The 15,935-nt window shown below is 39.4% G+C and overlaps 1 protein-coding gene across 1 annotated transcript; it reads right to left on the bottom strand.

The window, feature by feature from the left end:
- Positions 1-1,782: 1,782 nt before the first annotated feature.
- Positions 1,783-15,298, bottom strand: ppp3r1b (protein phosphatase 3 (formerly 2B), regulatory s1ubunit B, alpha isoform, b). Its single transcript, XM_088342347.1, has 6 exons — positions 15,139-15,298; positions 12,350-12,389; positions 7,035-7,211; positions 6,900-6,959; positions 5,089-5,273; positions 1,783-2,806 (listed from the first exon to the last, which is right to left on the bottom strand). The coding sequence occupies exons 1-6, from the start codon at positions 15,139-15,141 to the stop codon at positions 2,759-2,761; spliced, it is 513 nt and encodes a 170-aa protein (XP_088198473.1). The 5' UTR covers positions 15,142-15,298; the 3' UTR covers positions 1,783-2,758.
- Positions 15,299-15,935: the final 637 nt, after the last annotated feature.

Raw genomic sequence — 15,935 nt, forward strand, 5'->3', positions numbered from 1 at the left:
TACCCCTTTATGGGGTTAACTCCAATATTCTACCACATTTCAAAACTATGCATATGTGGTTGTATAGATTGGAGAGTCTATTGCCCATCAGTGTGATTGCGTGCGAATTATCTTTAATTCCTTTAGCAGTGTCCCAATTCAATAATGATAATCAAATATAACCCCCTATAACCTGTTTAGGATTTCATTGAATTAAATCTCATTTTCAGATATATGTGAATCTAAGACAAGCAGTAGACTCTGTTCATGGTTTTCCAACCAGCAGCATCTCTGTTGTAGAGTCCAGGTGATTAAAACGCAATAATGCATTGTATTATGTTGCAGCTTTCTCCACACTTGGACATTTAGTCGTCTAAATAAAAAAAAATATGAAGTCATAGTTTTGTATGTCATGTAAAAGAAAACCTTTTGGGAAATTCATAAATCACAAAGTACACTATTTACCCTTCCTATTTTAGAGTCAAAATGACCTACAACATTGTTAAAAAAAAAAAAAAAAAACAGAAAAAAATCCCCTAAATTATGTTTTACCATTAGTGTGAATGGTTGTGTGTGTATGTGCTCTGCGACTGGCAGGCAACCAGTTTGGGTTGTCCCCAGCACACTGCCCGAAGATGGCTGGGAAGGGGCTCCAGGACCCCAGCGACCCTACTGAAGATAAGTGGTGCAGGAAATGGATCAATGGATGCTATGACTTTTCCTAGATTGGGCCCAGGAGTAGAAAAAACATTGAATGCTGTTTCTATTCACATTTCAATGTAAGCTGTATAAAAAAGTACAAAGATGGTACTTAATGAGGACATAAGAATGTATACAATATATTTTTTTTCTTAAAATTGGATTTTATGTATGGTACACTTGATTTTAATACACCACTGAATGTCAATTCATTGCCTGAAGTGCTTTACGAATTATGATTTGACAACATTAGGGTTAAAAGGTACACCGTTACTGTGGGTAAATATATATATGAATATTAGTAAGTCTAGAAATTTGTATTACATGAGGCCTCTGACATAATTTTCCACCATCTTGCTGCTAAAGATACCCCCAAAAATTGAACCTTGTGAATGGTGCGGTTCAGTAACTTGGTCTCTGAAATTTATATTCTCCCTTTAGTGGGATGTTTAGACGTGTTCTAAGAGATGGGCAGGGCACCTGTATGATGCGGCAGGGGTAAACCAGTGAAAGCTGTCAGGCCCTGCTGTTGAACACAAGAGTGTGTTGTCACTCCCACTTGAGTGACATGGCGGCTTTCTTGTGTCCCGTTTCATCTGGAGGGACCAAGCCATGACCAACTTGGGTGCTGAGGTGCCTAACTTGTTTGGGTTGGCCATGGTCCCCAAAAATTTTTGTGTGTGTTTGCCACTCCCCCCCCCCCCCCCCTTTTTTTTTTTTTTTTTTTTTTTTTTTAAATTTTGTTTTTGTATGCGTTTGTCTTGCTGTTGGTCACCCCTCTTGAGAGATACGACCAGGGTAGATAGCTTTGTTGCACTATACAATACGGCGACAGCTAGTGGTCAAATATCAGTATTTAAAAAAAGTAATTGGTACAAATAATTTAACACATCTCACAGCTTCTCCCCACGATTAGCAATGCTAACCATTATTTTAACTAGTCTGCCCAATTTTTTTAATTTCAGGAAAATAGTTCCTGCTATAGTTGGATAATATCTGTATCAGACCGAGGCCACTATATTCCCAACTTAAACAAGGACATTCCGACCGCTAATAAGTGACTGTGCCATTGCAAATTGTTAGTCACAACATACAAAAATCAGGTATTTTTGTACATCAACCTTTAATTGGCAATACGGTGTGTTTGAAATGTTCATATTCGTCACTAGTCATATTAATATTCACATGTAAACACCACAGTCGCACGACATTGCGTGAAATCAGCCAACAGCCTCACCGCGTCGAGTGTTAAATTTTCCCTTGTCGGACAACGTGTGGTTAGTTTGTTCTGTCGGTTGGCTGGCCACACGGCTCGTGCCGTCCAAACCCGCGAGAGCCACCTTGGCCTGATGCCGCATAAACCACACACGTGCTAAAGAAATACACGCACACACACATGCAAACGTCATGCATGCAACATGCACGGAGCAAGGTGCACACAATAAGACTTCAGTTAAAACTTTAGAATAAAAAAAAAAAAAATCTTATGTGCTTGCATGTTTACCAGCAAGGGCCTGCGTCAGCCGAATAAAAACTAAAAATATCAATGAGGTTCATAAAGCAGGACTATATGTGTAAACCTGAAATACTTTTTGATTGACATGCGAGCAGCAGGCGGCGCTGTTGAACTGCGCAGCATGCACACGTGCACCACAGAAGAAGACGCCACGCCGCAAATTACACTTTGTAGAAAATATTTTGTTGCCGCTTGGCAGAAGAAAAAGATAACATCAAAGTGGCCACTTACTTCCTGGTGCAAGCGCGTGCTAACATGCTAACGAACGCGTCGCGCCGACAACCGACATTAACATCCGGTCACGAGCGCACTTCCTATTGGCACGCTCTCGCTTCCTGTACACAGCAGAATAAATAAAAACACGCGCACACACGCAAACAAAAACACCGCCAAATGCGGTTTTCCGGCAAAGAAAATAATCGAGAAGAAGAAAAAAAAAAAACGCCTTGCGAGTGCTCGGGAAAGTGCCGCTTCCTGTCCGAGCGATCGCCGCAAGAGTTTGGCTTTGTACGGGAGAGGAAGGGGAGGAAGGGCTGCGTACGGCGTCGAGGAGCAGGAAGCCCGTCACACATCCACCACCATCTTTTTGTGAATGTCCAGGCCCCCCACAACCTGCAAAATGACACAGGGAATCAGTTTGCAGCTGTACAGTTTTAAGGCAGAAAGCGAGACAAATTTGGGAAGCTGGAAATGTGTGAGAACCGACTATTCAGCCAGGGATTCTGCAAACACGCTAATAAATTCTCCCTCTGTGAAAAGTTTGCGGTAATTGGCGATCAACGTCGCTACTTCGTAGGTCGCCTGTGTCGCACTTTCATTTGAAACTTGTAAAAAAAAAAAAAAAAAAAAAAAAAAAAAAGCACTGCTGTGCCGTTAGAACAGGTTCCAGTTGATTTACACTTTGACAGTCTGTTTCAAGTTAGCTTTTTGTTTTCACATGTTTGTCCAGCAGTGCCTTTTGATATTATATTTTATGAAAACAGCTAGCCTTTTTGCAAAGTAAGAGGGCACAGTAGTTTTTGATTTCAGTAGGGCATTAAAAAAATAAAAATAAAAAGACTCGAATTTCCACTTAGAAGCAGCGGCCATCAGGCAACTTTCCTTTTTTTTAAATTTACAGTCACCGTGTCGGAAATGTGTGCTAACATTTTCATAGAAAGGCAACTGGGTCAAAGGGCTACTGCCATCACCTGGTTAACCGGTGGAATGTTTTTTTGAACAAATTTTTTACTGCGGTCAACATCACTGGCCAGCCACATATTATGACAGAGGCCACGGGCCAGTAAAAATTGATAACATGCCGTAATTGGCCCCCGGGCTGGATTTTAGACATCCCTGCTTTGAGGTATCTATTGCATAAAAGAATCAATTCATATAGCTTATCTTTGAATTGTGTTCCAGAAATGTATACAAAAAAAATGCAGACGAGCAGTTTTTGGCATGACAGGAACGCTTATAAATACATTGAGACCTCTCAACATACGAGACATTTAGCTCACAGAATTGTGCTCACATTTAGACTTCCTTATATCTTGAGCAAATTTTCCCGAAACCAAATAACTAAAAACCAATGAATCTGTTCCCAGCCTTCCAAAAGCATCAAACACTCAATAGCTATAAAAACACATTCCTGATCCCCTAAAACACATTCAAATATTAATAGAACATAAAAATGCTATTATAAGAAAAATAAGATAATAATAAGACTTTAAAGCCCACGCTAAGGGAAAGGTTTCAAGGGTGGTGCAGTGGACGTGGAAATGGGGCCGGGGTCCGCCCTTCGTGTCCCACTCCGCCACAAAGGTCAATTGTTTCCACTGCCTTCAGATGCCCATCCTTTGCCAGGAGTGTAATGGGAGGGTTGCACACGAGGGAAAGCAGTCCAAAATATATTAAAAAAAATAAAAAAAAAAAAACATAAGCGCGAGGGATCAGGTCTAAAAGTCGAGAAAGAAACTTTCTCACTTGGACAAGCTGATGCTGGAGGTCTCATGGTAGTGTCTGGAAATTCTCGCAACTTGGTTTTACCTCATATGTCGGGCATGATTTTTGCCTGACAGGCGTCTCGTATTTCAAGTATTTTGTATGTATGTATGGATGTATGAACTACTTCTAAACCTCAACATATCCTCCAATTTAGTCTCATTTAAGGAGCTGTAAGGAATTTGGAACTTTCTTTTACATGCTGCTTATGTCATCATAGCAGCCTCAGTCAGCTCGTTCATGATGCACGTGCAAGTAAGCGCATCCCTTAAAGCCGCTCCAATAAACACCCATATTTTATTTGAGTTGGCGTTTGGGCTACTTTGAGCACGCCTTTCACAAATTTCGACAAAAAACAGCGGGGACAAGAATGACTTCCTGTTAGCGCATTCAGATCGGCTAAAAGTTACTCCCACCGCTTACCCGCAATTGACAATCAGAGCAATGGGCAGAAATCTCATCCACTGCGGGCCCCCAAGATGCTTTCTTTTAATTAAGCAGTCTGCTTCCCTAGTCCGCACAAGTTTTTAACCAGCGTCTAGGCGCCAGCCGAGGCTACCCGCCACGAGCGTACACGCGTCAACACGTGGCCCCAACAGGCGCCAGAGCTGGAGATTTCTGCAAGAAGGACTGTGCACATGTCCAGAGTCACCGCTGACACCCGCCACACCAAGTCCTTCGCAACTATCCGCCTCGGGGCGATGCAGTATATTAGTTGTAAAAAAAAAAAAAAAAATAAAGGTTTCGACAATGTGGATTTTCTCTATCGCAGGTCATTTTTAGAGCGCAAAGGCCGTGAAAAACGAGGGATTACTGAACTGTATAAGTTCAACAATGACAAGAAGCACTAAAGTGTAGCCTTCATTTTGTTGATGAAACAACAAGATAAAAGCTCGGTCGGGAAGACTGACCGCACAAAATTCCTCGAAAGATATCCTCCCGTCGCCGTCCTTGTCGGCGTTAATGATCGTTTTGTCGACGATCTGCTGCAACTGCGTGTCCTTCAGGTTGTTGCCCACCATCATCTTCAGAACCTGGAAGAGCTCCCCGTTGGAGATGTAGCCGTCTTTGTCCATGTCGTAGATGCGGAACGCAACTGCAGACAAAACGCAACATTTTCATCGATTGGAAAAGCCTTAACAAATCGGATATATCAATTCCAGATGTATTGGATTTCAAAATCTGTAACATTCTTCTGACTAGTTTTCTTATTATTCATGGGATAATGTACACCAATCAAACGGTCTGCTCTCCTAGGCATTTGGCCAAACAACCCCAACCACCCAAACCAGTCTATCGGATACCAGAGGAAGACCACCATGTGAATTAATTCCTCTCATTGGGAGGGTTATGGTTATTAATACACACTGTCCCTTTAAAATGACCACACTGCAAATTTTACTTTTCATTTACTTGTCCCGACTTCAATAGGACACAAGCATAAGGGTCTTTAGGCAGGATGGCGGACAATAGTGATGGCAACATGAAGCCCTTTAAAGCAGTGAGGCCCTCAAGGGAAATGTTCCACACACAGATAGGGGCTTTAAGATTTTTTTTTACCTCGACTCCGCTATCATGTGGACAGAAAAATGTATAACATGCTTGTGTAAAACACGCTCTGAATACAAAAAATATATAGATTTGAAGACTATATTAAGAGAGTAACTGAGTATCATGAATCGTTTTGTGCTACTTTGTGCTTATGCAACAAGTGAAAAAATAAGGTAAAATAAAGGGAGTACAGACGCTGCCCCACTTACGAACGAGTTAGGTTCGTAAGTTGAATTGGTTTGTAAGTTGCTTCAGTGCTGTATTTTGTATGTTTAAGATTTACATTGGTATATTTAAGGCTGGTATAAGTAACCTGTATGGTTTCTAATATAAAAAATACACATTTCATAAAATAATATGCTCTTTTATGGATGGTTGATGTGTTTTTGCGCATTCAAATCCCCAAATTTGTTTTGAATTAAAAAAATGTTTTACAACTAGAAGGCGCTAAATCTTGGGTCTCCAATGTGGTGCCCCCTAAGGACAGTTGAGGAGCCCAATCTATTCAAGTATCGATCATTATTTTGGAGCAATTACTTAAGAGTGAGGATATATTCATGTATTAAACAAATGTAATCATCTTTTCATTGATTTATTTTATAGTAAATACAACATAACTAAATTCCAACTTATTGCTTTTATAAAGTGAATGAGCAAAAAAAAAAAAAAAAAAAAAAAAAAAAAAAAAAAAAAAAAAAAAAAAAAAAAAAAAATCGCACTTTTTAAAAATAGCCATCTGGCTAGCTTTTAAGGTATTTAGCAAGCTTTCTAGCTAGCCTTTTACACCTTTTTGCATGCTATCTAGTATCTAGCTAACAATTTACCCTTTATCCCGATTATTGACTTAAATTTTGCCCTCCTCTCTAGCTGACTAGCTATTTTTTTAGCTTTTAATCTGGATATTTAGATGGCTCTTTACTCTTTTAACAAGATATCTAGCTCTCTTTTAGTTCTTTTACCCATTTACCTTTCTAGCTAAATAACCAGCTATTAAGCAAGCCATCTAGCTCAGTTGCCATTTTAGAAATGCATAGAAAACTGGGTGCCCTTTGCTCCAATTAGAAACCAAAAATACCTCTCAGCTTGAAAAAGGTAGCAGACCCCTGCTATAAACAAAAACTGTTTTAGGGGAAATCCTGAGATGGAATCATGATTTCTGGAGTCCACTTACATCGCAACTTTTGCTCTTTGTCCCCTTTGACGCTGAATTGAGAGACGCCCTCGATGAATTCTGAAAACCAAAAACGCAAAGATGATTCACCGGGGATCGAAACACGACAGCGCATACAACTGCGGAGTGTTTTACCTTTAAAGTCCACTTCTCCGTTGCCATCTGTGTCAAAGATGTCTATGACGCGTTGCACCAGGGGGTTCTGCTGCAACTCAGGCAGCGACATGAACTCCTCCACGCTCAGAGAGCCCGAGTTGTCCAAGTCCAGTTTCTTGAAGCGCTTGCCCAGACGCTTAATCTCGTCTGCGTCGACTGACGAGGGGAGCGACGAAGACAAAAAGAGAGGAGGAAGACAGAAAACGATAGAGGTGAGTCATAACAAGTGGCTCAGGAATAGGACTAGTCCGCCAGCAAGCTTTCTGTTTCCTTTTGCGATACTCACCCGACTCGTGGCGGACTCCGGCCATGGCGCCTCACTTAAACTGAGTCAGCAAAAAGCTAATCTGTCCTGAAAAGGGCGCAGGCCCTAATCCAACAAGACACTGCCTACTTTTAAGATCGGGCCCACCTGTTATTCGACAACTAACCTCAGTCATTGCTCCATGAAGTAACGCAAGAACATTCCGCCCATTGCCAATAGGTAAAAAAAATAAGAGTATTAAAGCACAAATGTTTAATATTATGTTGTCTCGTATGAGCAACGGCCAGTGATACACTAGCTGGTGCAGGATGCAACAAACATTGCGCCAACTTAAGTGAGGATTCCACAGCGTTCGAGAAATTCAAATTTCTCCAGTGTTTTTTTTTTTTTTAAATAAAAATTAACCTTGGTATGATAGTTCAGCATGTATTTTTGCCTAGTATTCAAATCAATGTTTTATTACTGAATGAAAGCTTTTCTGTACTACTAGGAGGCACTAAATATTACAAACTGTCCCTTTAAAGCCCCAGTGTGTAATATTTGACCAATAGAAAGCAAAGTTGAACAAAGAAAAACAGTACCACTGAGCACAGTATGGCAGCAAGATCCCAGACAAACATGGCAGCGACCTCTAGATAGGAATTCTACCAATAGGGAAACAATACAAATTTTTCCACCAATTAATTTTTTAAAATTAATTATCATTGGTATGATAGTTCATGTATTTTTGCCCAATATTCAAATCAGTGTTTATTTAACTGAGTGGAAATTTTGTACCACTTGGAGGCAATAAATATTACACACTGTCGTTTAAGAGAACATTAATATCCTAATCTATCAGCATCCTTTCAGTATAATAGACCGGTTAAATGTCTGACTTTGTTCTCCCTAGTAATAATAAGAAGCTCATACCTAGATGACATAGGAAAAGGCATGAGATTTTATCTCATCATTTACTCACAGTACAACGTTGCCTTGTCTGAACATTTTCCCTTAACGCTCAAGTTCAGTCAAAACAACATTGTACAACATGGCTCTGTAAGTAAAAATAGTGTAATGATGAGATAAAACCTAAAGCCTTTTGCTTTAAACTTATAATCCCAGTGAGCTTGTGGCTAGGACTGAGCTCACTCACTGGCGCGATCCAGGTTAGAGTTCTGGTGCATCCAATGCTGAACGAGCAAATGAGGAACAGTAATATTTATTGATCAATCATTGCTCAATTACAGTGATATACTACATGTAGCGTGCACCAAAATTTTATTTTATTTTTGGCTGAAAACGTAAGCATGAATACTAGGGCTGCCATAACAAGTCGATAAAATTGACGATTAAAAGCGTTGGCAACGAATTAGTTAATCGATTTAAAGTGTTGTGCAATTTATGAGTCACTTAGCACGCCACGGAGGAAATGACGCCGCACGCAGTGAGAGTATAACAGAGAAAGGTGGAGTGCAAATTAAAGCGCTATGTTCAAAGGCTACGGTCAAGTCAACTCGTGAAACATGACGGACACGGTGAAAACAGTTCGGCCAATGTCCGCAAAAGTGTGGGAACACTCCACACCCCACAAAACAAATAAGTGAGTCACTTGCAAGCTTTGCAAAAGTAATATGGAACAAGAGGCCAGCAATCAATAACGAAACATGGGGTCCCCGACGAGGATGAAGGGGAGCATAGTACAAGGGTAAGTCAGTACATTATTTGTCTGTTATTTGCGTTTTGAAAAATGGAAAAGCAAACTTTGTTTCTGGTAGCTACCTTATGTTATGACATCCTCACATTTTTGCATTGTAATGCAGATTTCTCAAAGAGGGAAGACTGAGTGAGTTAGTGAGCAAAGGTGATAAGTGCTTACTTTTGGCTTGTTAATATTAAAAATCAAGTTTCTGGGTTTTCACATTAGCATTCATTTCTTGTTCCAAAAGCTCATGTCCCTTTAAACAACAAAAACACCTATTTTTGCACTTAAGAGATGTATACCATTGAATTGTATGATTTTTATATTGTTAAGTTATTTGATACACACTTGGAATGTTATGTTGATACGAGTCACTGGGTTTGTTTTTTTCAATGATTTCTTGTTCCAAACGATTATGTCCCTCAAAAAACAAAGATGCCTTTTTTTGCACTTCCTGAAAAAAGTATATTTTTGCAGATTTATAACATACATTTGTATTGTGTTTGTTATTCAACACACTGATTTTTAATCGTTTAATATTGTAGAATTCAGTTTTGTTACCTTATTTGCCCACAAAATGTAAATATTTGAATAAAGAGGAAAATAATTGTTTTTCAATGTGATTCATCGATAAATTTAAAAAAATAATCATATTAATTATTAAAATAATAACAGTTGCAGCCCTAATGTATACACGAACAAGTATAAGCGCAGACTAAGGCATTTCGGCCCGGTAACAAAAGACCCACAACCCGATACCAATCCGTGGCCTGGTGGTTGCTGACCAATGCAGTGATCCCATGATGTAATTGATGACTGTGTTATTCAAGTGAGATTATTAAAATATTTATCTAAGAACTGCCCAAAATGCTGAGTCAGATATTGTTTTGTTTTTATTAACTCATATGATGATGATTAAAAGCAGAGATTTTACGGAGGACTGAAAGAAATGTATAAATAAATACCTACAAATATATGCCCATATAAATTAACATACAAACACATCACGTTCCGTTACATCCAAACATAGCACATAAATGCAACTTATTTATTCATTCATATATGTCTTTGGTCGTGTCTCTTGCCACAACAAAATGTTATTCAAATGAGAGGACAGGCCAAACTGTGAGCGTTACACCTATTGGTTGATCAACAAATGGTCCAAAACAGGTTGATTAATTAATAGATCCGACAGAGTTCGCTAAGCCACGCCCACCATTGTTACGGTATCCATGTATCACACCCGGAGCATATATGGCGGCCGAAACAAAAACAGCGGGCAATTATTAAGTCTTTATTCCTGGTAACATAGCTGCATCATTACTTGGGGATTATGCAAACTTATATGAAAAGATGGGCAGCACGGCGGCGCAGTGGTTAGCGCGTGTGCCGCACAGTTCTGGGGTCATGAGAACGAACCTCATGTGTGGAGTTTGCATGTTCTCCCTGTGCTTGCGTGGGTTTCCTCCGGGCACTACGGTTTCCTCCCACATTTCAAAAACATGCTTGTCAGGTTAATTGGCTGGTCCAAATTGTCCCTAAGTGTGAATGAGCAGGCAAATTGTCCCTGTGTGCCCTGCGACTGGCTGGCAACCAGTTCAGGGTGTCCCCTGCCCACTGCTCGAAGAAAGCTGGTATGGGCTCCAGCACTCCCGCGACCCTACTGAGGATAAGCGGGGAAGCTATCGGATGGATATCAAAAGACAGTAGAAAAGGGTCTCAAATATTATATACAGACTTATATTCATGGCATTAAAGGGTCCAAAGACGCCAATAACCTTTTACGGATGTATGCAAAATGTTTGCTGTCTATGAGGAAGTCAGAAGCCCCGTACCAACGACACATAGAAATAGACTCAGGTCTGGGAGGGATAATGGCATATAGAGGATATATAAATGAGCGACCCAGCGCATCAAATTCATGAAACAAGTGGTGCCATCTCCACCCGAGTCTCCAGCGGGGAACATATGGAAACTACATCACAAGCCCCACAAACCCGATACACGGGATCACAAACTGCACATCCCATCTCATAATTTACAAGTTTTACTTTAATTAGGAAACGCCACCTTCGCTTGTGTCGGTTTTTGGCATACGCTAACGAGGGCGCAGAGATATACTCAAAGTGCAAGTAAAGCCACCACAGAAACTTACAAACTAACCCACCCAACAGCAGCGTAATAAAAACAAAACTCTTACTGTAGAACAAATGTGTCTCTCCTACCCACTGCCTGAAGATGGCTGGGAAGGGCTCCAGCACCACCGCAACCCGACTGAGGATAAGCGGGAAATGTATGGAAATATGTAAATCTGTTTATTACATTTTATTTGAACGCTCGGTCATCAAGCAGTAATTATATCTTAACTAAAAATGTAATATTTTATTAATTCAGATTCAGATCTACTTTATTGTCATTCTAGTACACGTGTATACAGAACGAAATGTCGATACATCTGACCCGCACAGTTTCCTCGAATGTACAGATATAAGTAAAAGTTGTATTGTATTATGGCTACGTATAGTATTTTACCATACCATAGTGCCGATAGTGCAAGAGGAGTAGCTAACCAGATGTGCAAAATGGGCATTCAGGTTAACAAGTCAGGTAAACAGTAACATTAACACTGTAACAATAACGCTGTAAGTACAATAGTGCCGAGAGCAAATGTGCAACTTATGATTAACTTATGATTGTATTAAATTGTGCCTTTCATTTTCAAAATTTGTAGCTCTCGTATTTGTTACTGCTGCATGAACTTTTCAAAGTTTACATTTATGCAGACCTATTGCATTTGAATACTAGATGGCAGCAAAATTAAAAAAGCAACAGTATGAGCTGAGCGATAGAAAGATCGCAAACGGCTTAATGAGCACACCTGATATTAAGGCTTGTCATTGTCCCAACAGGTTAAAAAATGACTAGAGAAGTATTTTAAAATTTAAAAAAAAAAAAAAAACAGCAGTTTGTGCTCAGTCCCGATTTGGCACCCAGAGTGGTGTTGTTTTTTGCCTGTGGGCCGTATGTTTGACAACCCCTGAATGAGAGCTTTAAAATGATATCATAATAGGCTGTTGAGCTATTAAAGGTTTGCCAGAAACAATCTCAAAACTGTGTAGCAATTCTACGTAAAACTCTACAAACACCCTGAACCTTCATGCTGTATTGGCCTAAATCTAGTTCCAAATAGACCATTAAGGTGTGAAAACGAAACCCTGCTCCTTTCACAAGAGCAACGATGTGGCCCATTTAAGGAACCCGCTCTACTTTTCCCAAAAGTCCTTTAGTGGGCACTAAAACTATGTGGGATGCAGCGTTGGCGTTTGCTGCTGCTGATGTCATACTTACAGTGTGAGCACATGTCCAGAGCATAACTGGCTTCGTTGCCCTGTAAAATAGAACAAAAATTAATGTAACCCAGAAATTTAAATTAGTGCTGAACCACCATTTATTCCCCAGATATTTTCTTCTTGCTTGCAGCGCTCCCTGAAAACTTCTTGTTCATGTGAACAGCTTACACCGGCAACATAGCCATGTCAAAGAAACTATTTTACAAAAGCACACTAAATTACCGGTGATAACCATTTGCTTATTTGCTATGCCAGTAAATCAGACAATAATATCTTTTGAGAATCCGCCTTTTTTTTTGTTTGAAACAAAATTTCATGACATCCAACCACTCAAAATCCCTAAAGATTCACAATAAATTAGGCCATTACTGAGAGGCTTGGTAATACATTTAGAACTGAATAGTTCAGCACACGGAAATGTTCTATATTTAGTTCATACAAAAATGCTGTTTTATATCTTTTACATATTTACTGAGGTTTATTTTTTCCTCTATATAAGTTCCAATGTGTATTATTTAGCGCCTCATAGTTGTAAAACAAAACGTCATTAAAAAACAAACAAAAAACTATTGATTTAAATACACATGGGGTATCATATAATCATGCATTTTGTGAATTACTTGTAGGTCAAGAAATTAACAATTATTTTGAATAAACTGAGCCTAAATTAAAAGACAGGCAACATAATTATCCACCACCTTGCTGCTACAGTTACACCCAGAAAACTTAAAATAAAATGGTGGGTTTTGGTCCATTTGAATCTTAGTTGTTTAAATTCTTTGTGCTTTTTTTTTGCACTTGTTTTCGGTTTCAGTACACCAGGGGTCTCTAACGTGGTACCCACAAAGGACAGTTGAGGTGCCCGCGTACCCATACCTGAAAATAGTTCACTTTCTGGTAAAATAATTTTGATTTACTGGGTCTGTTCAGTCCCATTTTTAACAATTAACCTGGTAATGACATAGTAATAACTTGATCAATTGTTATTTCAGAAAATAAAAAAATTCCGGGGGATGGACTTTGAGAAAAAACCCAAGTAAGCAAATAATTAAGAGAATAAAATGAGAATCTATGTATTAAACAGTTGTATTTTTTCACCTTATAATTGATTTATTGTACAAAAAAAAGAAAACAAATTCCAATATTCGTTTTTTTTTAATTATAAAGTGAATGAGCAAAACATTTGCAGTTTTTAGCAAGCCATCTGGTTACCTTTTTAACTTTGTAGGTAGCCATCTTTGTACATTTTTAGCAAGCTAGCTAGCTAGCTTTTTACAGTTTTGCGTGCCATCTAGAATAGAATATAACTTTATTATCATTGTTACAAAATGGGTTGAACAGATTGTGACAACGAAATTGGTTGTGGCACTCCAGTTTCACATTTTACTGAGAGAATTTAAAAAACAAACAAGAAAGACAGTTTTCACAATATTTACACAAGAAAGTGTGGGCAGTGTTTACATACAGTTTTGGAATTGTACTAGTGCAATATGCGGTAGTGCAAAATAGGCAACATTGTGCAAAGTAAGCAAAGGCATGAATATAATTTTACATCTGTATGAGGTGGTGTGTTTGCAAGAGTGTCAGTTTTTGTGCAGTGTGTGTTAAGGGTGGTGATAGCTTTGGGGAAGAAACTCCCCTGGAGTCTAGCTAATGTTTTATCCGTTTTGCCTAGTTATCAAGCAAAATTTTGGCCCAGCTTTCTAGCCAACTATGTAGATTTTTCTTTTTTAGCTTTCTATCTAGCTATTTTTGTTGTTGATAGAAAGGAGTGGAGAGGTGTTGTGAAAGGATAGTGGGATTGTGGGCGCGTTCTAAAGGATGGGCTGGGCACCTGTATGATGCGGCAGGGGTAAACCAGTGAAAGCTGTCGGGCCCTGCAGTTGAACAAAAGTGTGTTGTGTCACCCTGACCCGAGTGACATGGCCGCTTTCTGGTGTCCCATTTCATCTGGAGGAACGAAAGCATGACCAACTTGGGTGCCGAGGTGCCTAACTTGTTTGGGCAATTGGGTTGGACCATTTTTGTGTGTTTTTTTATGCTATTTATTTCCCTTTTATTTTCTTTGTTATTGTATGCGTGTCTTGCTGTCAGTCACCCCTCTTGAGGGATATGACCAAGGTAGATAGATCTAGCTATTTAGATGGCTTTTTTGCTCTTCTAGCTATCTAGCTCCCTTTTACATTTTTCTCCATTTAATTTCTAGCTAACTATTAAGGTTGGAAAAGCCCTGCATTACATCATACAGCGACATCTATTAGTCAAATAATAGCAATGCCCCTTTAAAATCGTTTAGCTTCACATTGCAATGTGAACTGTCAAGTACAAAACTAGTAACAAGTGACAGGGCTTTTAAATGGCCTATGCCGACTACAGCGAAATCACTCAATCGGAATGCATTGATCATGTCGTGCAGTAGCGTTGTTCTTCGCCCACACAAACCTTTATTTTGGTAACACTTTTTTTGACGACCGAGCACACTTCCGCCTATCAAAGCTAGCCGTGCTAAGCTTGGATAATCAACAACAAGACCCAAGCTAATATTGCTCCATACCACATCGATCAGTTCCACTTATTTCCTCACGTCCGTTGTAGAATAACGTACTGTCCACTTGATAATACGAATTTTATTACAATTTTACCGGCCCGTCGCGTCGTCAGTAGGGCCGACGTCGAAGGCCTATCAATCTTATTTTGACGGGCAGCAAACGTTAGAGTCAAAATGTCGCATCGTGACCTTCTTAACGTGCATCTGCTGCGCAGAGAACATTTGATTTCAGTGCTTACCATGTTGCCTGTCGAACTTGTTGGTGGAGCTTTGCAAGGAACGACGATCGTGTGCAGGAGCTAATGCGGCTAACCGGGGACTGAAGAGGGCGACTAGCAGCGGACTAGCACCAGCAGCACTGCGGCAGGGGGCGGGGCTTATATGCTCGACCTGCCTGCTCACTCACGAGTCAACACAACAAATGAAATTTTGAAAAAACACAAGAGGAAGAAAAATGTTTTTAAAAATAATACACATAGCCTTAACCTACAGAAAAACAAACAACTATATTCCAGTATGATCATAAAAATAAAGCATTTTTCTCAAATTCAGCAAGGGGGTTATATAGACTACAGAACACATACCTGTCAACCTGTACGGTTTAACCGTACAAAGTACGTGTATTACAGTGCGACCTCGCTACTTCGCGCTTCGACGTTCGCGGGTTCAGAGCTTCGCGGGCCTAAAAATAACAATAATTAAATAAAATATTTATATATATTTTTTAAAAAGAATATATGTTTTTTTTTTTAAATTAAAAAAATATATATATGTTTTTTTTAAGCATTTTGAAGGGGCGTCGCTACTTGGTGGTTCTATGTTCGCGGGTTCAGAGCTTCGCAGGTCTAAAAAATATTAATAATAAAATAAAATAATTATTTAATTATTTTATTTTATTATTAATATTTTTTAGCTGGATTTGAACCCAGACAGGAGGTTCCCAAGACCTTAGAACTGTGCCGCACACGCGCTATATATATATATATATATATATATATATATATGTATATATATATATGGCAGCATGGCGGCGCAG

This window comes from Urocampus carinirostris, chromosome 8, assembly GCF_059441175.1.
Source record: "Urocampus carinirostris isolate Australia breed hairy pipefish chromosome 8, RoL_Ucar_1.0, whole genome shotgun sequence".
In the NCBI taxonomy this organism is placed as follows: domain Eukaryota; kingdom Metazoa; phylum Chordata; class Actinopteri; order Syngnathiformes; family Syngnathidae; genus Urocampus; species Urocampus carinirostris.

Bases quoted from the DNA above. Each gene is read 5' to 3' on its own strand.
- ppp3r1b (XM_088342347.1), bottom strand. The intron at 6,960-7,034 runs GTAAAACACTCC...TTTGGTTTTCAG, and splicing joins CGGAGAAGTGGACTTTAAAG to AATTCATCGAGGGCGTCTCT. The intron at 2,807-5,088 runs GTCAGTCTTCCC...GTCATTTTGCAG, and splicing joins CTTTCGAGGAATTTTGTGCG to GTTGTGGGGGGCCTGGACAT.